This window comes from Merops nubicus, unplaced genomic scaffold, assembly GCF_000691845.1.
Source record: "Merops nubicus isolate BGI_N331 unplaced genomic scaffold, ASM69184v1 scaffold28832, whole genome shotgun sequence".
Taxonomy (NCBI): Eukaryota; Metazoa; Chordata; class Aves; order Coraciiformes; family Meropidae; genus Merops; species Merops nubicus.
The window spans coordinates 7,778-30,434 of record NW_008592054.1 but is presented as its reverse complement, the minus strand read 5'-3'; the positions used below and the strand labels follow the sequence as shown (position 1 = coordinate 30,434).

At 43.4% G+C, this 22,657-nt stretch overlaps 1 protein-coding gene across 1 annotated transcript in view; it reads left to right on the top strand.

Moving 5' to 3' along the window:
- Positions 1–980: 980 nt before the first annotated feature.
- Positions 981–22,657, top strand: part of CAMTA1 (calmodulin binding transcription activator 1) — a gene marked incomplete at its 5' end in the record, with an annotated part of 26,597 nt that continues 4,920 nt past the window's right edge. Inside the window, 11 exons of the mRNA XM_008935042.1 lie at positions 981–1,120; positions 1,455–1,651; positions 1,975–2,053; positions 2,871–3,186; positions 3,551–4,074; positions 5,243–5,430; positions 5,848–6,094; positions 6,565–6,636; positions 10,581–10,774; positions 10,964–11,038; positions 15,954–15,984. Of these exons, the coding sequence (XP_008933290.1) occupies positions 981–1,120; positions 1,455–1,651; positions 1,975–2,053; positions 2,871–3,186; positions 3,551–4,074; positions 5,243–5,430; positions 5,848–6,094; positions 6,565–6,636; positions 10,581–10,774; positions 10,964–11,038; positions 15,954–15,984 (2,063 nt within the window). The remainder of the gene's footprint in view (positions 1,121–1,454; positions 1,652–1,974; positions 2,054–2,870; positions 3,187–3,550; positions 4,075–5,242; positions 5,431–5,847; positions 6,095–6,564; positions 6,637–10,580; positions 10,775–10,963; positions 11,039–15,953; positions 15,985–22,657) is intronic.

Sequence of the window (22,657 nt, the reverse complement as noted above, 5' to 3'; positions counted from 1 at the left end):
ACTGATAGCAAGATTCATTAAATCTGCTCTATGCACAAAATTATCATGCCCAGTTTAACATAAGCTGCATGCAGCTTCTCCCCTGTGTGTCACAAGACAGAAGGACCCCTCTGTGTTTGCAGCCACTTGAGCTGCACTGGCTGCCTTTAAACACAGAAAGATTGCTTGAGTTGATCTCTACAGCATCACATGTAGCAATGTCACTTCAACCTGTCTAAATCTCTCTGCTCCACTATTCAAAAAGTAGTCATATCGTAGCCCTAGATTACAATGCAAGTAGTAGAAAATAACTGATACAGCCTTTAGACTTCTGCAGAGAAAAGAGAGCTTGAGAGTTGTACTACTTTTCAGGATGATGGTGCTGGATTATAGGTACTCATACTCTGTCATTTCTGATGGTTCTGTTTCTGGCACTTGGCTGAAACTGTATTCCAAGAAAGGGGACCTTTCTTGGGGAAGGAGAAGATGTCTTTTTTTTAAAGGCTTCTTTTTTCTAAGCACAGAAGTAAACAGAGGAATCGTCTTCCTCCAGGTACCATTATTGGATGGTTTTGGGAGGCAAGCCAAGCTGAATTCAAGACTTGTAAAATAGGAGCATTGACTCTAAAATGGAGGGTATTTTGACAGATATGATCCTACTGAAATACTATGGGAATGTTTATGCTTGCTTAGGGTTCACTTGTGTTTTCAGAGAATTTCCATTCCTTTATTGTCTGTGTACAGCTAGAATCACAAGGGAAGGGGTCTTCATTTTTCTGTTGGTTTTCTTTAAGTTCGTTCTCTGGAATTGCAGTCAAAGGGCTGCTGCAGGAACTTGAAAAGCTAGGCTTCTGCAGGGCAAGTGTCCCTGTGCATTGCCAAGCAGAGCAGATCTCCATTGTGACATCTGGGCTAGCTGCTTCTGGCTTCCTACAGCAGGCTGCCAAAATCTGAGCTTTTGTTCCATGGAAATATCTTTATTTTGGCTTTCTCCAACATAGATAACCAGTTCAGGATGTCAATATTGGAGCGACTTGAGCAGATGGAGAGGAGAATGGCTGAAATGACGGGCTCCCAGCAGCACAAACAAGGAGTTGGAGGCGGGAGCAATGGGAATGGAAACGGAGGAACGCAGGTACAGGTAGGAACCTCACTGTGTCCAGACATGGCAGCTTTACGCTTTCTTACTAGAGTTTGTTTGGGGGTGGGGGGAATTGGAAAAGATTATAGTTTTTCCTAAACAAGAACTCTTGTGTGTGTCTTCAACAGCAGTTGGCTTTAACTTGCTTTTGCCACTGTCTCAGTGTTTCTAGAAGGTGGCGTTAGAGATGTCCCTGCTTATTGTAGCAAGGTTAGACTAAAGGACCTTTAGAATGTATTGGGTTGGAAGGGACCTCTGTGATTCTAAGGCTGTCTGCTATGGGCAGGTTGCAGCTCCCCTCAGTGGTTAAACTGGGATGTGTGTGGTGTTTCAGTGCGTTTCTGGGACTGGGACACTGGGCAGCTGCTTTGAGAGCCGCGTGGTGGTGGTATGCGAGAAGATGATGAGTCGTGCTTGCTGGGCAAAGTCCAAACACTTGATCCATTCAAAGACTTTCCGAGGAATGACACTGCTCCACCTAGCTGCTGCCCAGGGCTATGCTACACTGATCCAGACCCTCATCAAATGGCGGTAAGACCCAGCCCACTGGACTCTTGGGTGTCAGCACAGGCATGGCAGAAGCATATTTAAGCTCTGCTTGGTCCAGACTTCTGATTGTCCCTTGCAAACAGCCACATCCCTGAACTTGTTCCTATCCCAAGATCTGATTGGACCTGTCTTTTGAGAGAGAGAGAGTCCAATTGCTGGACGTATCACTCACTCAGAGTCTCTGGTGAGGGCACCATCTGTAGTAAATCTCTGTGTCACGGGTATGTGCATGGCCACTTCTTTGTCGTATGGTGCTTTGGGTAAAGCTGTGCATTTGGGCAGTTATTCTCTGATTTTCTCTGCAGCACCAAACATGCAGACAGCATTGATCTGGAGCTGGAAGTTGACCCTTTGAATGTGGATCATTTCTCCTGCACTCCTCTGGTAAGAGCAGAGACTGAAACTTCTGAGAGAGTCCAAGGACTCTCTGGAATTCTTCTTGTTTCCTAATGTGTTTCACACTATGAAGAGTAAATGTTTGTGTGTCCTTGCTGTGTAAATGGTAAGACATGGCACTGTCAGCTTCCTCACATTTTCTTGAGAGAGGCTCTGCAGAAAAAAACCGTTGTCATTGAGTAACATGAAGACAGGGAACAGACAAGTGGTTCTGGTTCGTGTTTTACCCAAAGGACTTTACACATCTTCTTTGAAGCTGTTCCGTTTAACAGCTGATTGACTGTAGAGGTTGTAAAGTCATTACAGTATCCTGGTCACTGGAATCATGAAATTGTGAGTGAGAACTTAGACAAGCAAAAATCCAAGGCAGGTGGAACCGGAAGTGCCAGTTTACAACAGCAGTGTTGATTGTATTGTTCCCAGCGTTTAGTCCTGTCTGCCTGTTTCTGATCTTAGAGATTTCTTTGCATGTGAGGCTGTTCTGTCCCTGCAGAGATTCCAGTGTCAGGGGAGAAAAAAAAAAAAAAGAGCCAAACCCTAAAAACATTTATTACTAACTAGGAAACTGTCAGCTTCATTTGACAGATAGGTTTCTGTCATAGGAGAGACTAGCATGCACCTAATCCTTTGTAGTAGCATTTTGTTGGGATAGGACATTTATAAAAGCCAGTTGCTGGGATTCAAGCTTGTTAAGGTTTTGCTTATCAGAGTCGTATTTTTGTGAGCTGGTGACCAGACTCCACTGCAGTAGAAGGAACGGAAGGAGGCAGGTCACCAAGTAGGTCAATTGTCTTGTCTTTTTTAGATGTGGGCATGTGCCCTGGGCCATATGGATGCAGCTGTTGTGCTGTACAAGTGGGACCGCCGAGCCATCTCTATTCCTGACTCCCTTGGGAGACTGCCACTGGCCATTGCCCGGTCTCGGGGCCACGTGAAGTTGGCGGAGTGCTTGGAGCAGCTACAGCGAGACGAGCAAACTCAGCTTGGGCAAAACCCCAGGATTCAGTGCCCCTCAAGCACAGACTCCAACACAGAGAACTGGGTGTCCCAGTGGCACAGTGAGCTTATTGCCTCTCAGGAGCCTCAGAAGGGAGTCACTGTGATATCCAGTACAAACACAGGTAAAACAACCCTGAGGGCATGCACTGCTTTGCTGACATTTGACAAGTGAAAACTTGGGGGCAAGGAGCTCAGCTGGTCAACAAATGCCACCTGTAGCCCTGCTGTCCATGCTTCATTCTTTTCTTGTGGGGGCTCTGTCCTGTGCTCCATGCACTTGTATAAGTATAGGGAAGAGGAGCGAACGCCTGCTATAGAAAGATGTGCGTCTTAAGAGCGGTCAAGGTAGTATCTCTTCCCTTTCCACATATTGTCAGGTGTCCTAAAGCTTCACACAAATTTAATCTCTGTGGCAGAAGCTGTTGTAGTTCCTACAGCAATGTTTGTTGCATGTTTTGTTTTGACCATTCCTCTGTTTGTTTACAGAGCTGAGACGACCAAGATCAGAACCTTCCAGTTACTACAGCAGTGAGAGTCAGAAAGACTACCCTGCACCCAAAAAACATAAGCTGAGCCCTGAATATTTTCAGGCCCGGCAAGAGAAGCTGCTTTCCACTGCACTGAGTCTGGAACAGCCAAGCAGCAGGAAGCAGAACTCCAGCTCCAAGCAATCCGCCACTGAGACAATCAGCCCCAGTGAAGGGATGAGAGACTATGGCCGGGAGCTCTCTCAGCACATCCCAGAAGTTCCTGGGTACCGGGGCTCTGGGAGCCAAGCAGGCATCAAATGGAACCCAAAAGACATTTATATTGGTGTGTCTGCAGTGCAGGTGGCAGGGAGCCAGAAGGGGGCTGTGCTGGGGAAGGACACTGTAGCCCATCGGCTGCGCCAGCGAGAGCAGATGAATGTGCTGATGATGGCCGACAGGGAGATGGTGGATACAGAGCTCTTGTCCTATAGGGACAGTGCGGGGGATGAGGACTGCTTGCACCACATGGATGATTTGCAGGTAAACATACCTGTAGCATCAAGATCAACAGTCTCAGAGAGCATGATGGCTGCACAGAGGAGCAATCTGTGCTGCTGCGAGAAACTTCTGTGGAGACCTTTAGAGACACTGAATTGTGCATTGTTAAAGGAGGTGGTCATGTGGTCAATGTACATTTTCTTTTGGTTTCAAAGTGTCTCCTTTCAACCCAGATACGAAGGATAATGGTTAACATTTAGGGTCATGCACTGGCATATGTTTCAACAGTGCACAGAACGCACAAAATTGCGGTTTCGCAAGGGGAAAGGAAGAAGCAGAGCCTCTTGTTACATCACTAAATGAGACTACGATGGCCTGTAGTCCTTTGTGAACTGGGGAGCAGTCCACAAAGGACTACAGGCCATCGTAGTCGTATAGGCCTGCAAAGATGCAGGTCAAGCCACTGCACTTAAAGGGCAAGGAGATAAGAGTGTAGAATAGGAGAGACAGTGGGTTCAGGGAAGGAGAAATGGAATGGAGGAAATAAAAACATAACATAGGCAGGACAGATGAGAAGTGGTCACTGGGGGAAGATAATGTCGTCTGAAATAAATGAGTGAGCACAGCCTACATGTGCTGCCTTGGCATCTCTTTAAGTATTCTCATCTTGCTGGTGTAACAAGGATGAAGCAGATCTTTGCAAAACAAGAACTGTTTTCTCTGTATTAAAAAAGTTCATGTGAACCTTGGTGGGCAAGGGAGTATAGTTCAGAAGGATTCCCGACAAAGCTCTGGTCCCAAGGGTTTTCACTTTTTTTGATGTGCCTTTGTCTTGTCATGCTCTACTGCACTTCTTGGTGAAAGAGTTGGCAAGATTGCTTTTCCTTTGGAAATGAGATAGTAGGGATGGCTGTCAGTACCACAGAGATCCAAGGACATAAAACTTTAACCAGATCTCTTAGACTCTCCATACACTTAATCAAAAAGAGGTCTGGGAAGTAAGAAACTCTGCAGTGTTTTTTCAGAACTAACAGAAAAGCAAATGGGCTTTGGATAATTAATTTCTCACCAGTGCCAAGACAAATAGTAGATTCCAGCTACCACAAGTTTGGGGGAAATAGGGCAATCTAATGCAGGGCATCATGGACATAAAAGCACAAGACTCCTGCTACCAGGCAGCAAAAGTTGTCTCTCCTTTCCCCATTCCCAGGTGAACATGATGACACTTGCAGAGCACATCATTGAAGCTACGCCTGACAGGATCAAGCGGGAGAATTTTGTGCCAATGGAGTCACCACTGGTGGAGAGAACAGACAGTGCTGCCATGAGCACCACAATGAGCTGGCTGGCCAGTTACCTTGCTGATGTCGATCATCTGCCGAGTGCTGCACAGATAAGGTCAGTAAAAGCTTCAAAATTGCTCTGTTTTTTTTGAGTGGTCTGAACAATGGGCAGCATGCACTGATTTTTCAGCCCGCAAATGCTATTTCTTGGTGGGAGTCGGTGCTGGTGTTACAAGCCCAGCCACACTCTTGTGGTCAAATGTATCACTGCCAATACAACTGTAAATTTATAGAAGAATGGGAGTGCATGTGACAGGAGGGGAAAGTGGCCACAAGGTCTGAGTTGTGACTTCTTCCAGTGCCAGGCCTGTGCAGTGCAGTACCAGCACGCTCAGGAATGTGGGATGTTGCTTGGAGAGGGGGAGGGGAGCATGAGCATCTGCCTAGAACTCAGAAATGTTTTACTCCTTACCTCTGATGCCAGCCAGGGTTCTATGTGAGCCAGTAATTCCTACTGTGATTGATATTTCAGAAGTCTGTATAGTGAACCCCTGACCCCTTCTTCGAACACCAGCTTGAGCCCTGCAGGCTCACCAATCAGTGAAATAGCTTTTGAGAAACCCAGCCTTCCCTCGGCAGCAGATTGGTCTGAATTTCTGAGTGCATCCACCAGCGAGAAGGTAGAAAATGAGTTTGCACAGTTAACTCTGTCTGATCATGAACAGAGAGAACTCTATGAAGCTGCCAAGCTCGTCCAGACAGTGTTCAGGAAATACAAGGTATGTGGCTAGAATGTTCAATGTCGTCCTTGTTAGGTGTCAGAGAGTATAATTTGTTACGAAGCAGGATGTGGATCAGTTTGGGGACAGAAACAGTTTCTGTCATAACATTTTCAATGCTTCTAGGATTTGCTTGTTGATGTTTACCCAGCAACTACCATACTGGAGAGACCATGCCATGCATGCATTTTGTGCCAGAACAACACTCACAAAGCATGTTCTTAAAATACACCCCAGAGGTTCTGGTTAATTGCCTGCTTGGCATAAAGATCGGTTTTGAGAGTTTGTCCCTAGTGTGAGTTGAAACTAGAGACCTCACCAGGAAATGCCTGGACCTGAATTGGACCAGGTAGCACTGATAGGAGAGCTTTGGAAGTAGGTGCCTTGCAAGCTGCTGCAAGCCACTTAACACCTGTCCTTTTTTTTTGTGCACTCTTGACTGCTTTTTGCTTCTTTCCTTCTCCACGTAGGGTCGTCCTCTCCGGGAACAGCAAGAGGTGGCTGCAGCTGTTATTCAGCGTTGCTACCGAAAATACAAACAGGTAATCAAGGAAGTGAAATTTTATGAAAACCACGTAAGTGCTACAAACTCATTGCTATGTAATAGGAATTTATCTCACTGTTACTCTTGTGTGCTTTTCAGCATCATTAATAAAATACCGTGTTCAGACACAATTGAAAAGGGAATTAAATTCATGTCCTGAGTCTTAATTTTGGAGGGAATCCTTGAAATTATTTTGTTTGTGATGATATCTGTATTTTTGCTATGAAGGCAATGATGTATTCCGTATTGGCCTTTATGCGTGCCATAGCCTAGAGAAACTATTCTCTGACGAGTTGCTTGCCAAATTTCATTGTGAAATTGAAGTTGATTTTGCCTCTGATAAAGGCAAAGATGAAAAATAGGTTGTTTTATTTTGCACGTACTAAACTTATAAACTGTGGGAAGTTACATGTTTTAGCTTGATGTGAATTGTTCCAGGACTGAGACTGTTCTCCAGACTCTAGCTGAAGACATGTTTTTAGGCTGAGTTCTCAACCCCAGAAAAAGAAGATACTTTTTCCTTTCTGGTTTTGTTTGGTTTGGGATGGGGATGATGGGCAGATGGACTAGAGCTTGTGTCCCTCTTTTCTCTATACTGTGATATACTAGCCTAGACTCTATCCTGTGATAGACTCAGGTTTTCTGATGACTGATGTCATGTTCCATAAAGTGAAAGGCAAGATGCCTTTGCTCTTTTACAGCCTTCAAAAACATTTACTTGGATAGCCTTTCTAGTGTTAGGTGACTGCATCGTGATTCACATTCAACCTGTCACATGGCTGTCATTCTGGAGTGACGCTTCCTGTAATAGGGAAGCTTAATTCCTTTCAAAAACTGCATTGACAAACCGCTTTGTCTTGGATCCTGGCATCGCTTCTTTTTGAAAGAAGATGGTTTGCTTTTTTACTTTTTCATTCTTTATTTGCAGAACTAACATTAACTATGTATTTTTCTGTTTCTCCCTAAGCTTACTTGGATAGCCTTGAAGGTAATACAAATACAAACGCTATTTTGAAAAAAATTCCCCGTGGGTCACTAACTTTCACATTCAGTATAAACCAGGAGAACCTGACATTTAAAGAAATGTTTCAATAGTATCCACTAATAAATACCTGTGGTTGAGAAATCACTGACAACCCAAACCTTATGAGAGGTACATAGGGGCTGCTATGCTGCAGCATGTCAATGGAGTAGTAAAACTGAAACAAGGTCTCCTGCTTCTACAGGTACTTAAATAAACAGTGATGGGCTGAGGTGCGGGGAAGGTTTTGAAGCCAGTTTCTGGAGGACAGTCTTTCCTTTGTTGCCGCTGCTTAGCTGTCACTCGGTGACCTTTGCCTGGGCATTCAAGGAGCGCAGGAGAACGTTCATCCCATGCATGCAGCCGATGTCTGCTGCGTTCTGCCTGCTTACCAAAGTGTTGGGGATGTTCATCTTTGAAATATCTGTGCCCTGATACCCTAAGACCACCATCTTATGTATGTTGCTGCTCATACTGGAGACATGGCTGTTGATGCTACCCTTAAATTGGTCGTGGCAAAATAATCTTCTCTTGTAAAGATGGGTTTCCTAGCTCTGCAATGCCTTGCTCTTAGTAGATTCTAGAATCAGCTGAGCTTTTCTCAGTGCTACCCAGAAGGTCAGGCATACTTTTCCTGGAGAGGATGTGTCCTCAGGGTAATTTTTCCATCCACAGCTCCCTCCCACACCATGTTTTTTTATCAGTTGAAGTACTGTTCCATCAATACAAGCGAGCTGAGCTTTCTGCAGCCACTGTGCTAGGTGAGGCTTAGCACTTCACAGAGGTTAGGTGACCTCTGTTTATTGTCTTCCCAGGTGGAAGGAAAAAGGAGGAGAGGGAGCAGCTCATTAGCTAAATGGGTATTAGAGTTGAATGCAAACGTGGGGATCTAGACTATCCCGTGACTGCTATTTTCTCTTTCGCATGCTTTATTCCTCTGTTATGTTACTCTAATGCTGAGACCAGAACAGGCTTATGACTAGATTTGAGCAGTCATAGCTCAAATCACGGTTTCATATTTGAACCCTTCTATTCAGGGGTTTGTAACTCAGCCACAGAAGTCCCATCTGGGCTAAAAATCAGAAGAAAAAACATGAGTGGACTTATCAGAAGAAAAAAATAAGCCCATGAGTGGACTTATTTAAAATTTAAACCCACAATCTGAACCATTTAATTAAAAACGGAAAAAAAAAAAAAAAAAAAAAAGGCCAGTGGAAATTAGTAATGGTAAAATATAACTGCACATAATGACTGCTTCAATTCCAAAAAGTGAAATTTGGTAAATGGTGGTCTATGATGATATTGGAGGGTTTTTTGCTTTGGGGTAATGTTGGGGGTGGTTGGTTGCTTGCTTTTTGTTGTTTGTTTGGGGTTTTTTTTGCACAACAGACAGGAAAACTCCATTGAGGTATATTAGGACATTACTCTGTACAGGGCAGTGGCTGCCATTTCTGTCTCTCATCTGTCTTATAAAGTGAGCAGAAGTCAATGCTGATAAATATCCAGGAGCAACAGACGCATAAGTTTTGAAAGTGTTAAAACTTTCAAAATAAGAACAGTAAACATTGAAAACCCTTTTTGTAGTGTTAGTTCAGAGGTATGAGGGCAATTTCTATACATTATTGTACAGATCTGTTTTAAAGAGGACTTCTAAGAATATGCATGAATGTGTATGGTTTCTCTTAAGTGGCTACTTGTCTGTGCTTTAAAAAGGAAAAGTATGTAGAATAAAGAAGATTTTAAGAGCTCATGCATGCTCTATTTGGAATCATGAGGCTAAGGGTAGTACCATGCTAGAGGGAATTTTGGATGCATGTGACTGCCCATGCAAATTTGCATGCTCAGTGAATGCTTGTTAGACTTCCAGTGAGATTCAGTTTTGCCTATGATTTAGTCTCAATATTAGACTTGCTTAATTAACTGTTACGGGTTTGGTTTTTGTTTTGTTTTTGAATTAGAATAATAAGTTGCTCCATTTGAAATGCTTGGAATTATATGGATATATGGGCAATTGAAACTTTTGCAGCATTGTGCTATGGCATAAAACAAGAAATGAGTGGTTTAAAAGTGAATTGTTCTAGGAAGGTTGAATACACCTGTGAACAGCAAATTCAGTTCTCACAAAAGTAACTTAAGAAGCATTTTGAAATTAAGACATAAGGTGTATTTTGGTTTTAGATAACTCATTAGCATTTTGGAGTAGTCATTCACACTGCATTATCCTTATAATCACTTACTTGGACATGTTTTACTGCTATTACAAACAATAGCTGCATAGAAATGAGTATCCTGTACTTCGTAAGGAGATTTCTGTATACAAAGGAAACAACCAGTTCCTGTAGGTGTAGTCAATTAGTTAATCTCTAATCAGACCCACTGTGCTACAAATTTGAAGTGGTGTAAGCACAACGTAGGATCAGCTCCACTTGTTCAAAGTTATTCATAAGTACATTACAGATGAATATGGTTACAAGCATGTATATGTAGAGCCTTAGCTAGCTAGGTATAAATAAAACCTCAGAGGACTGGAGGACCTGTTCTGTAAGGACAGGCTGAGGGATTTGGGGTTGTTCAGCCTGGAGGAAAGAAGGCTTTGAGGAAATGTTATTGTGTCCCTGCTCACTGCAGGGGATTGGACTAAATGACCATGAAAGGTCCCCTTGAACCCGGAGCATTCTGTGAATCCCAGACTGTTCTAGAAGCAGCAGAACAGATATTTGCTTTCTTGATGCAGAATAGGTTCAGCACCTAATCTGACAGTTGTTTCAGTTTGCTGTCACCCTTTTCTCATAGTTCCCAATCAGTGAGTAGGTACTCTTGAGCTTCTCATCATATCTTAGTGGCGCCAGTCTTTCACCATAGGAACCTCCTTCTTGCTGGTTTTGTTGGAATACCCCAGCATCTTTTTGTTTTTCTTCTAGTATGCACTTTATAAAAAGATGACGCAAGCTGCCATTCTTATCCAGAGCAAATTCCGAAGTTATTACGAGCAGAAGAAATTCCAGCAGAGCCGGCGCGCCGCGATGCTGATCCAGCAGTACTATCGCAGCTACAAAGAATGTGGGAAGCGGCGGCAAAACCGTCGAGCAGCCACCATTGTACAACAGAAACTCAGGTGAGCTGTTGGCGTGCTGGAGGCTGCCAGGATCTTCACTGGTTGTTCTTCTGCTCATCAGGACTGTACTGTACTTTACACAAAGGCCAGTGGGACAAAGACAGTACTTCATAAGATAATTATTCTTGTATTTAGTATTATTCTGCTCAGTTTTGCCTACACTTCAGTGTTGTTCTTCTTTGTGTTTAGAAGCAGTCTGCTTACCAAGAAGCAGGATCAAGCTGCTCGCAAGATTATGCGGTTTTTACGACGCTGCCGCCACAGGTATGCCGCTGTCTTTTGGTATCTGCCCTTCATTAGAGCAATGTGATAATATTTAAGTCTGTCAGCAATAAGTGCAATGTAAAAGATAATCAGCTTACTGCAGATCTTTTAGTCAAACACTGAAGCCCAGCTGCTTTCCAGATACACTGGCAAAAATTAAACCTCTGACTTAGGACTGTTACTGAAAAAGAATCATGTTCATCTCCACTGCTGATATGGTGAAGCAGCCCAGTTTGTGTTGGGCAGACAGAGAATAAGGAAGCTTTGAGCAAACCAAGGCACATGACTTTAAAAGCTGGGCTTGAGGAATTTGGGGGAAAAAAGCTTATGGAATCATGCCTACAGCTTGTAAGTGCTGCACAAAGCATTCCTGGTATGTGGGGAAGTGCAAACATGACAACATCTGGTGTCTGCTCGAAATGCCTGCTGTTTGGTCACAGGTTCGTTTGGTAAACTCATATCAAATACATATTCTTTTTAACATGGGTAGGTGGAATGTGCCAGCAGAGCAGCAGACAAGTTAGTTCATGTCTGTCACTCCACACATACCTTGGTAGGCTGGGAGGACGGACACAGACATGAAGATGAATCCTCACCTGTAAATGTGGGAACCTGCACAGGCCTGCCAAAGTGCTCGTGTGTGGCAGCTAGTGCTGCCATACGAGTACTCTGCTACCTGCAGAGTGCTTGTCTTGATATTTTGATGAAAGGATCCTGCATATGATAAGGTTGCAAACTGGAACTTTGCCTATGCAAAAGTGAATTCAGATGTTTCTGACTCTGCTTCCTTCATTCTCACCACACATGCATTTCATCCACTCAGGAGTGGGTCAGATCTGATGCATTTTGAAGCACACCTAAGTTCAACCCAGTGGTGTATGAGAAAGGAGAGCTCTGAGAGGCATATGATGAACTTGATTTTAGAAACGGACCCAGTCCTTTTTGTAGGATTTCAGAGCTGCTGTTTGCGGGATGTCAATATGGCTCATGTTGTGGAAGGACATCTTAGCTGCAGGTTCAGTGTGAGGTAATGTGTTATCAAAAAAGAAGGCATTGTAGTTTCCAGACCAGTTCCAAATGCACTTGAAACAGCTACAGTTGTTGATAAAGAAACACAAGTGGCTTCTTGCTCTCTGCAAGGGATATGGAAAAGACCAAAAGGTTTATTTTTTTAGGGCAGCATGTCCTGCTGAAGCAGGTGGAGGCTCAGAACTTCTGTATCCTCTGAGATCTGCTTGAGATCCAGGCAGTCCCTTGAGGAAGCTACAGGCCTGTTTCCACCTGTGGAGGCTCTGGGGTCAACCAGCCAGAGGCTCTTACAGCCACAACCCCAGAGAATCTGTCACGATTAGCTGTATCCCCAGGATATAGGATATGCTATGCGCTTCAACCATGCTCAGTTAAGTCTCCAGCTGTCAAGTAACCTAGGGCCTCCCAGGGCTTAAATTGTCTATGGTTGTAGCAGCTTTTCTTGCCTTCGATTAATTGCCTTCCTCTTTCTCAGGGTCTCCTGTTTCCTTTGTAGGGTGAGACCCTACTCATTTGCATCATTGATGTTTGCAGGCAAGACCCTTCCCTTTGGCTGTAGTCAATCTATCCTCTTCAGCAGCTGCTGCTGTGCATCTCTGGATTATGGGTTTAGGTCTTGGGTATTTATAGACAGGAAATAAAGAAGTGGGGGGAATCCATTGTGAATAGGCTTCCTCTGGCTTATGTCACACTGCATAATACTTGAATTTCTGCAACAGTGCAGTCTTGTGTGTGCTCATTGGCACTTGGTTAGCATTTGTGGTTACCTGGGAATTCATTCATGGTGCTTGGCTAGGATGCAACAAAAGAAAAAAGGAACTTACTTCTACTGAACATGTTAACTTTGTTTCAAAACTGCCTTGCTTTTCCTTCTGAAATAAAAATGGTCATACATTTGTAGTAGTGTAGTTTCTCCAAGCAATCATAAGGGTTTAAAACTGTGTTAGTGTAACTAATATTAATAATTTATATAAATTTTAACTAGGAGCATTCTGGCATTGGCAAATGCTAAAAATAAAAGCAAGGCTTGCCAAGATGACAAAACCATCATTTAGAATCTTCTTGAGAAAGACTTTAAATTTACCAGCCTACTGGATTTACAGAACTGTTCAGAAAAACGTTTGAGCTTCTTTCTGCATTTTCCTTCTGCTTACCAAAAAAGCGCTAGGAAGCAGTTGCAAAGACAGACATTTTCTGAAAAGCTTCATGCTCCGTGCACTTAGACTGCATCTGTGATCCTGGGATCCCACTGTGGGATATCGCACAGACCCTTGGGCTCTCCTGGCTGCTGGTACCATACAGAGAGATCTGGTCCCTGTGCTTGTTTCCCCTCAGTATTCTGAGCAAGTCAGGTTCTTAGAGCTTTATTACACACAGGATTCTGAAGACAAACAGATTGAAATCTTTTGCTCGTGTAAACAACTGCAAAGGAAAAGTATAACACTGGAAATTATAGAGACCTACTTAACTAAAACAGTTTCACTTGCTTTAGCTCAGCTGACTCTGACCCTTTCTGCTTCCTCACCCTCCGCCCTGAGGGGGCGATCCACGTGCTTTCCCTAGCACAGCCATATCCTGGTGAGACCACCTGCATTCGTTCCTTCCCAAGCTTGGCTCTGCAACCCCCTTGCTGAGCTGCCTTGTTCATTGTGCATGTACTCTGGGGTATCAGGTGGAAGATGAAGGAGTTGATTCCTTTTCATCTGCTGTTCTAGCTTTCTGAATTTTCTTTTCTGTGTCTTAATATTTACATTTATTTCTCACTGCCTGACTTTTCTTGTTTACCTCTTTGTAAAGATAGAGTAATAAAACTTACGATGCTAACTAAGTTTAAAACCACATCTATTTGTCTCCTAATTATATCCATTCAGTCTACTGCACATCCTTTGTAAAACTTGCACAGGATACAGCTGGTGATGGTGTGACTGGTACTTAGGCTAACAGCCCTACACACTGTTTCAGGAGTACTGCTTGTTGAAATCCTATCATGGACTTCTCTTGAAATGCTTAAAATTAGCACACTGCTGCTATAAACAAGAAATTAAGAAAGTCCCAGGCTCCATAAAGAAATGCTTCAGCCATCCAAGCTTCTGAACATCCAGGGGCAAGCCATAACAACTAATACCTAATGTTATTGAATGCTTTGTAGCGTAAAAATGGCACTTTGGAGCCACTTTTTAAACCACAGTGCCTTGTTAGTACAAGAGATAGAAATTATAGTTATTTTTGGAAAATCTGAGGGAGTGAGAGAAAAGAGAGCATGCACAGGAACATGAAGAAACGGGATCTTGTTGCAGCTTTCTGTCAGCTGATAGAGGTGGGGGAGGAAGCTGTAAAAGCCACTTGCAGTCTGTCATAAGGATAGTGAGCTAAGTTGAAAAGACAGTAAATCACTAAAGTTCAGATACTCAACCTTAAAAAAAATTAAACTGCTTAACTTAGGCTTTTGTCCACAAGCAAATTCTGTTGCTGGGCCAGTAAAAGACACGTAGTAAGAGCTTACTCTGCAGCCTTCAGGCAAGTTTTACTCTTGTCGTTCCCCTGGAAACCATCTGGTCGGTTGTTTTTTCTCCTATTTTAAATTGATCAAAACCTACTTTAAGTCAATTACAAGAAGTCTCCTGCTAGCATTCAGAACAGCTTAAATGGTTGTCTTCTCCTATTTTGCTTATTAGCTTTTTGTCACAAAGGCTCAATAGTGCAAATATGATTCCTATCAGATTGAGGATCTGGGGTGCAGAGGAATGTTGGGTCACGTGTTTTCTGATCTCCTGAACTTATGCTTGCTGCTTGATCAGACAGTATTTCAGATGTATCGAGTGAGTTAATGAGAGGGGTTCTGCAGTTGGAACTCTCTTGGTAACGGATGGATAGACACTAATGAAAATCAATAAAGAAATTTAAGTTTTGTTCAAATATATTCTTGGAGAAGATATTGGAGCTCTAGTAGCTGAACGTCATCAGATGTCATGGAGACAAAAGTGGTCATTCATCATCAGCAGTCATTCTGACGGTCAGACGTATTGTTTCCTTTTGACATTTTGAAGAAAAAAGTATACATCTATTGTCATAGCCTCAAAAATCTGGTAAAAAACATGCATCAGCCATAACATGGTATCAACGTGACTTGTCACGGAAGTGTTGTTTGTTGAGAATGAGAAACAGAAAATTCCCCGTCTCCCAGCAGACCTTCACCCATCAGACTTGTCCGCTCGCAGACTAACTCACCCAAAACTTGCCCTTGCACCTACTGTGAGTTGAGCTGTCTCCTGGCACCTCTCTCCTGTGGGCAGCAGAATCGAGGGTTTGCGTATTTAATGGTTTTAGAAAGACTCCACCTACTTAGTGATCCTCAGATATAACACACCAAGAGCTGCAAGGAAATGCGAGAGCTCTGAAGTGGGTTTGGTTTTAGATTTACTCAGCTGAATCCATATGTGGTCCATACAGTAAGCTTTCATTGGGAAGGTAACCTCCTACTTCCTATTCTTTGTCTGATTCTTAGGAATATTCTGCTCTTCTGAGAGGTTTCTATGCCACTGCTAGGCTGCGATTATAATCAGCAGCAGTTTTTACAGAGTAGCATTTGGAATGAGATAGAAAACAGATGATCTCTGCAAGGGAAAACAAGATGTAACTAGAAATGCCACAGGGATGACAGTATTGAGTTTATTTTACTTGCTTATTGCTTTCTGCCCTAAAACACTTAAACATGGGACTGCTCTTTCCTGGTAAAGAGGAGGAGTCCAGTAGGCAGGAATGGGAAGGGCTCTTTTTCTCCAGGCAAGCAGAAGTGTTGTCTCCTCCCTGAAGTGAAGCTTTGGTAAGGTACAGTTTTTGCCATATGTGTGCTAATAGCTCTTTGGTGTTGTTTTGCAATCTGAAGCCCACTGGTGGACCATAGGCTGTACAAAAGGGTGAGTGTAGCTGCCTGCTAGCCAGTTCCTCTCTTCCATTTTAAATATTTTTGCTTTCTGCTTGCTTGCATGGGGCTGCAGCGAGGTATGCCAGTAAGTTTCACCTCCATTAATTATATAAAACAGAATCCTCTATAAACTAACCCTACTGCAATGACTAACACAGCTGCTTTTGTAACAGGACAGAGCTCTGCAGTAGATGTTACCAATGCATGAATTCGTGAAAAAGGACATGTATATTCATCATGGGCATGCTTAGGTGGCGTTGTCGGTGAGATTTTTTTTTCAGTATCCAAAATGGCTGTTCATAGATTTTGGAACTTTATGGGATCTGGACTCACACTTCATGAGTAACAATGTCCTTTGTCACAGGACTGCAGCAGTGTTCAGGCTAGATCATAGGAATCTGCAGTACAAGTGCAACTAGATGAGTATTTGCTTCTATCTAGAGCCAGAGAGAAGCAGAAGAGCTCTTCACACTGCTTTTTACTCCCTAAGGTGGTTAAACACAAATGCTTATCTTTTAAAATTTGGTCTAGTTATCCTATTAGGACCAGCTTTTTGACAGCTGCTTCTCAGCTGTTGATCTATGTAGCAGAAAGGAAAACAAAAAACTTAAAGGTGCTTTAATTGTGTCACAGTAAGTGCCAAGTAAGCTTCTGTTGGGAGTCTAATTCTCAGCGCAAGGAGTCCATGCACCGCTGTGCTTGGTCACACTAGTGGGCGGGTTTGCTGCCTGATGGCACAATGGCAATATGCTGAAGCATTCCCATGGCAGGTCACAATCCCTGTACAAGCAGGGAATGTTGTGACTTTCGACCTCCATGCCTGAGTTTCCAGCAGGACTGCTGAGTACCATCTTGCGTTTGAGAAGCTGTAAGACAGCAAAGTTTTTTCCAAATCTGCAGTCAGAAGTAACGCCATTTCTGTGCTTATTAATACTCTTTCAACAAGAGAGGAGGGGCAGAGGAAGGGAAGAGCTGGACTCCTGCTTCAATGTAATATTCAGAAAAGAAAGCTGAATTGTTGGTTGTGGTGTTTTATTGACTTTGAATTGTAGAGATGATTTTTATGACTTAGGAGTGAGAGTATGAATTGGGCCTAAGCCTGCTGGAGGCATCATTACTTAACTGTCAAGCTTAACAAAGAAGCAATAGCTAATGACTTTGCTTTTCGAACTATGACTTATTTGCTACCATTTCTTGTTGAATATACTCAGTTTTTTGCAACAATTTGGGTTCTTTAATAATAAGAAATGAAGTAAGAATGGGATGAAATGTGCATAAATGCCCAGATATGTCTTAACTGTTGAAGTGCTACTCTCATGGATCTTGCCCTGATGAAGAGAAACATTCCTGATTGCAGAGACACCAATGCTATGAAGTTGTTAGCTGGAAAACTATAGCTCCAGGTTTTAGCACATATGATAATGTGCTTTACAACTAACACAGGTTAATTCAGAAGCTGTAAAAAGAGCTTTTAGTTTTTGAAAACTAAAATTCACTGTGAGTTAAAAAAAAAGAAAAAAATGAATACTGATTAGATAAATGAACCTTGATGTGTTGTAAGGACATAAGCATCTACTTTTATGTGAAAAAACACTAGTAAGTTTAACTGTCTTTAATCTCGGGGTCAGTTACCATATCCATGGGACAGTAATGAATGCTGCAGACAAGTGATGACTTTTTGTTTAGCAGCCAGTGGAGCAGTACGCTGCAGGGCAGAGCTGGCTGGGGCTGGCTGTGCAGCACACTTTGCCTCCCTGGCAGGCAGCATCCTAATCTCCTTCCTTTTGCTCAGAGATGGGCCTGAGCAAGGAGCTGCAACTTCTCAGCTCCCACAGTGCTGCATGTGCAAGTTCAGAGTCAGCCTTGCAGCCACCTGATGTGCTTCGGGTAGTGGGACAGAGAAGGCTGAGCTGCAGGGCCCCTGCCAACCAGAACAGTGAATGCATCCACTCTGTCGTTCCTGAGCAAAAGCCATATGCTACAGTCCTGCTAAGTGCATGAAGCCCTTTCAAATGCAGTAGAATTGGAAGAAACTGGTGCATGATAAAAGTTGCAGGAAGAGACACAGCAAATGTATTTTGACTTGTGCTGCAGCAGGGGGCTTCCTGGTGGGACTTGTTCACTAACACCACCTGGACATAACTGGGCATCTCCCACTTTTTCATGGTTTGTCTGGCTAGCTGTGGACCATGTCCCACATGCGTGTCCGCAGCTAGTTGCTCGGAATATATTCCTGCTGCCAGCTACTCCTGTTTCTGCAGGTTTGGTGCTCTCTTCTGTCCCCCTTCTCTCCAGGGTATTCTTGCTTAGTGGATTTGGCTGGCTGCATGCAGACATGCCAGCACTGTTCTTGCTGTGCCCTGCTCTCCATCTGCCCTTGTGCCTGAGGCCTCCAGCTGCCCACAGAAGGCTCACGCTTGTTGCGCTCGGCAGCCTTGGGGACAGTGCGGACTGGAAGCCGTGCCACAGTCTCTACCTGCGGCACTGTGGGTAACCTTGCCATGCCAGACAGGAGGGGACAGGTTTTAAGACCTTAGTTCTATGAATAGGAAAAATAATTTCAGTTTAAAGTGGGCCAGTTGGATTCCAAACTGAAAAGAACATGCAACATATGACTTGAACGAAGAATAAAGCAGTTGTGCAATTGTGCCTTTCCACTCAAGGGTAGGATTCCTACTGTGAGAGCAGGTGCATGCTGCAGTCTCAAGATACACTAAAACTGATCTGTGTTGCATGATCAGTGTATTAGGAGAGAGGGCTACAAAGAGGAGCAGGGTCCAGGCCTACAGCTAGTGCATGGCTCCCTGGACTTGAGCAAAACTGGGGAAGCTGGCCTGGAGGGTACGCTCTGTAGATACTGTATGCTGTTTCTGCTTTAAGTGCAGCTGACAGGCCAGTCATCAGACCTGGAGGAGAAATATGTGCTGCACTTCCAGGCTCTATGTATGTGACAGCATAGGAGGAATTAGGAAAGAGATTATGGAAGTTCAGTAGCATTTGCAGGTTTTGCCTTGAATGGCAAGTGATGTGGGATTGATCAGGAAGTCGGGGAGTTCTCTGCTCAGATGGAAAAAGTAGGCTATGAACTCTCCCAGAATGTATTAGCTACTGTTTGACAAAAGTAGTCTGTTACAGCAAATGATTCTTTGCTGCTTGGCATTCTGATGGCAACCTGTGTGCATATGCTGCTGACGTGCATGCACATAAGGAAAGTATCCCTGAGCCTTCTTATACGCACAAGCTGACATGTCCATACATGCTGAAAGAATGCATGCAAACATATGCCTGTCTGTAATATACAAATTTGACTTACTGTGTACATGGACACTGTGCTTACGGAGTCTGCGTGTGCAGATAAATGATTACAGCATTTGCTTCAACGTTGCAGTCTGACAACTTCTTTTCAAATTGATTTCATTTTTTTTTTTTCTGGATTTATTTGAGCTACATAACACCAGGATCAATAAGGAGGGAGAGGTGGGAGATTTTATTGGCCAACTTACGTGAGAAAAAAACTTTATATCTTTCTGTGGAAGAAATAGAAGGACTTTATAGGAAAAAAAGGAATCCAGTTACTATTGCCTTTAATAGTTTTAATCCCAAGGGAACCCACTCCAGTGGACAGTTTCAGCTAATTCCAGTGCCTGCTGCACAGATGTTTCCCTGCTCATCAGTTAAACCATCTGTTGTAGCCTCCTGTGAAGGAGAGCTTTGCTCAAAGTCCAGACAGAGGACATGGACAAAAATACACAGCCACTCACATTGTGACCTTTCTGCTGTGCTCTTGATAGGCTGGTAATCTGGAGCTGATCACAAGGAGCAAGTCTTCTCACGTTGTTAGGCTAGGCAGTCACTTCCTGCCTATGGTGAACTCCTGTCCTCTCTGGAGCAGAACAAGTTCACTTGTTGTCTTTGATCATGACTGACAAAGAATGTATTCATTCCCCACATCTTTCATTTAAAAATAGATCCCCTTACCCCGTTTCTTGCGGTTTGGTTAAATGCCGCTCTCCAGTTTGGGGAGTGTGTATCTTAACACCTGAAGTCAGTTTCTCTGGTAAGTACAACTTTATTTCATACTGAATAAACATCTACTATATTTTGTTGTTCTCTGCATACCCTTCCCACTCTTGGCATTTCAGCAACAAGTCCTCCTGTGCACCTAGGTCTTATATTTTTTTTGTGTATTTTTAATACATGCTCTACAACAGTCATTGCATTTAAGTACTTGGTTTCTTATGTCTCTCATAATGGGGCAAAATTTTAAGGGCTTGAGAAGTCCCATTTGTTTGAGTTCAGGATGATATGAGAAAATGTCATATTGGGATATGCTTCACTGTACCTGCAACGAAAGTTTTCAAAGTAATTTTTTTTCATTTACCTCTTGCAGGGGCTGAATGTATTTGGAGCTCAAATGTGCGTTCTAAATCGCAGACCGTGTGCTCTGGGGTGTCATTCTTATTGGGCCTTTCTGTCTTTTTTGTTTTGCTGCCCAAATGAGATATCTGGAAAAAGGCAAGAGTTCCCTTTTCTTAAATGTCCCACAGGCCATTTCAGCTCTCAGAGCAACAGGTAACTCGCCAGACAGCCTTCTCTGGCTCCCGCACCCTGTCCTTTATACAGATCTTCAGCATTCCGATTCATTAAACATTTCCCTGGCTGGGCATTATGGAGTAAATTTGATGAAGCAGCTTTGTGTTACGCTTTACCCATGAAGCCATCATTTGCTGTAACTTTTTCTAAGTAGGCCTAATCCATTTGCTGACACACTCCCCATACAAGACTGGGGAGGGTGTGTGGGGAGAGGAGCTGCTGCTCGCTTCTGAGGCTGTTGCTTTCCACATTGCTTCAGCACATAATGATGCAACCTCCTGTATGGTGTCCAAGTAAGTAACATGGTTTGAAGGGCAGAAGCTTTGTCTGGCTAGAGCAATCTGGGAACTGGGATATAGTTTCCGAGTGTCAGGGTTCAAAGCTCACAGTTGAAATCATCTTCTTTTCCCTTTCTGTGCGTCAGCCCCGCAGCTGTGATTCGGACACCTTATCGATGGTCATCTCTATTGCACGTGCTTTTTCTGTCCATCTGCTCTTCAGCAACTGCTGAGGGAATTACTTTATCCCTTAGAGGTGGTTACTATCTGGAGGAAATGTTACTTGTGGAGGTTTTGTTGAAGGCTTCATCAGCGCAGAACCATATTTACCGTCCTTGCAACTCCATGCATGATTTCAGTAGCTGACAAAGTAGGATGGTACTTCTTGTTTGCAGTCTTGGAACAGCCAGAGCCTGTTACCCTTTCTGGTGTGCTCTGGCTTGCGGCCGTGTCACTTGAACTGTCCTCCCCTCCAGTCTGTGCAGCTGGAGGCCCTTCCAGTTGTTATCCGAACCAGCATACCAGTGCTCGTAGACCTCTGGAGAGGTTTGTGCACCATCCATGACCACATGGCCTGCTGGTATTACTTGCTCTCACAGCACTCTCATTTTTTCTGTTACATGGAAAAAACAATAAATGTCTCACTGTAAGTCTGTCAGACTGGACTGAGGTATCTTCTCTAAGAACATCCTTTCTGTTGTGGCATTCTATAAATTCCAGTAATGTTCTTTTTCTTAGAGCAGTTTATTGCTTGTAACTAGAAGTGCTGTGCTTTAGCCCTCTTCCCCTGCCTGAATTTAAGAGTAGAAAAATGTGAACCAAAGATCAACTTCTAGCATGAAAGCAATACTATATATTGTTTGCTTAAGCTTTCCTAGCAGTACTTACTCAGTGGATTTTTGTTTTCAAGGGTCATAATTTGTCCTGAATTCTTCCCTGGTCAAACTGTATTTTTAACTGCATTTGAAAAGGCAGGGTTTTTTTTACACTGAGCATTAATGGAAGAAGAAATACCAGCCCCAACTAATGTTGACACTTTATATTGTTGTCATAAAGTCAAAGCAAAGTACCACTGAGTAAAGGAGTATTAAATGAGGACTTAAAAGGACTTCTAAGACACAGGCAAGGCTGCAGTACAGACTGTCACATAAAGAACCAATTAGTTTTAGGTTTTCTTGAAAAAGCAATTCAGAGGCTTGTTTAAGAAGAGTTATTTTAAATCATAGAATAAATGGGTTACCTTGGTCTGGTATCTAGCTTGATGTGTACACTGCCTCTGGCACTTCATGTTTAGCCCTGGTTTGGGAAAGCAGCAGTGCATTCACAACAGTGCTTCCCAGGTGTCAGTCTGGCCATGGATTTGCTCGGTCAGTGGTAGCAGTTGGATGTACCTCTGGCTGTGCTACGCTGTGATTCCCACAGCCAAGCAGGGCTGTTTCTAGCCAGCTGTCAGGAGCAGGGGAGGACTTCTGGCCTCCCAGTGACAGCTCTTCTGAGTGAGGGCGAGAGACTGTCAGCTGTGGACTGCAGGTCTTCATACCTACTGGGCAGTGTATTATACAAAGAAAGGACTTGCAGTGCCTACCTGCACTCCCGTTTTTCATGTAACACGCACAATTTTGTATACCAAGCACAGAGGTTAGTTTAATTTAAAAATATGTGGTAACTTAGTAAATTTGGATGGTCTTCATCTTCAAGCTTAAGTTTGTAAATGCTGTGGAATGCAGGGTTTGCCATTAAGCCATTACACATTAAACAGCATCTTTCAGTAACATATCCATGAGAAATCTAAAA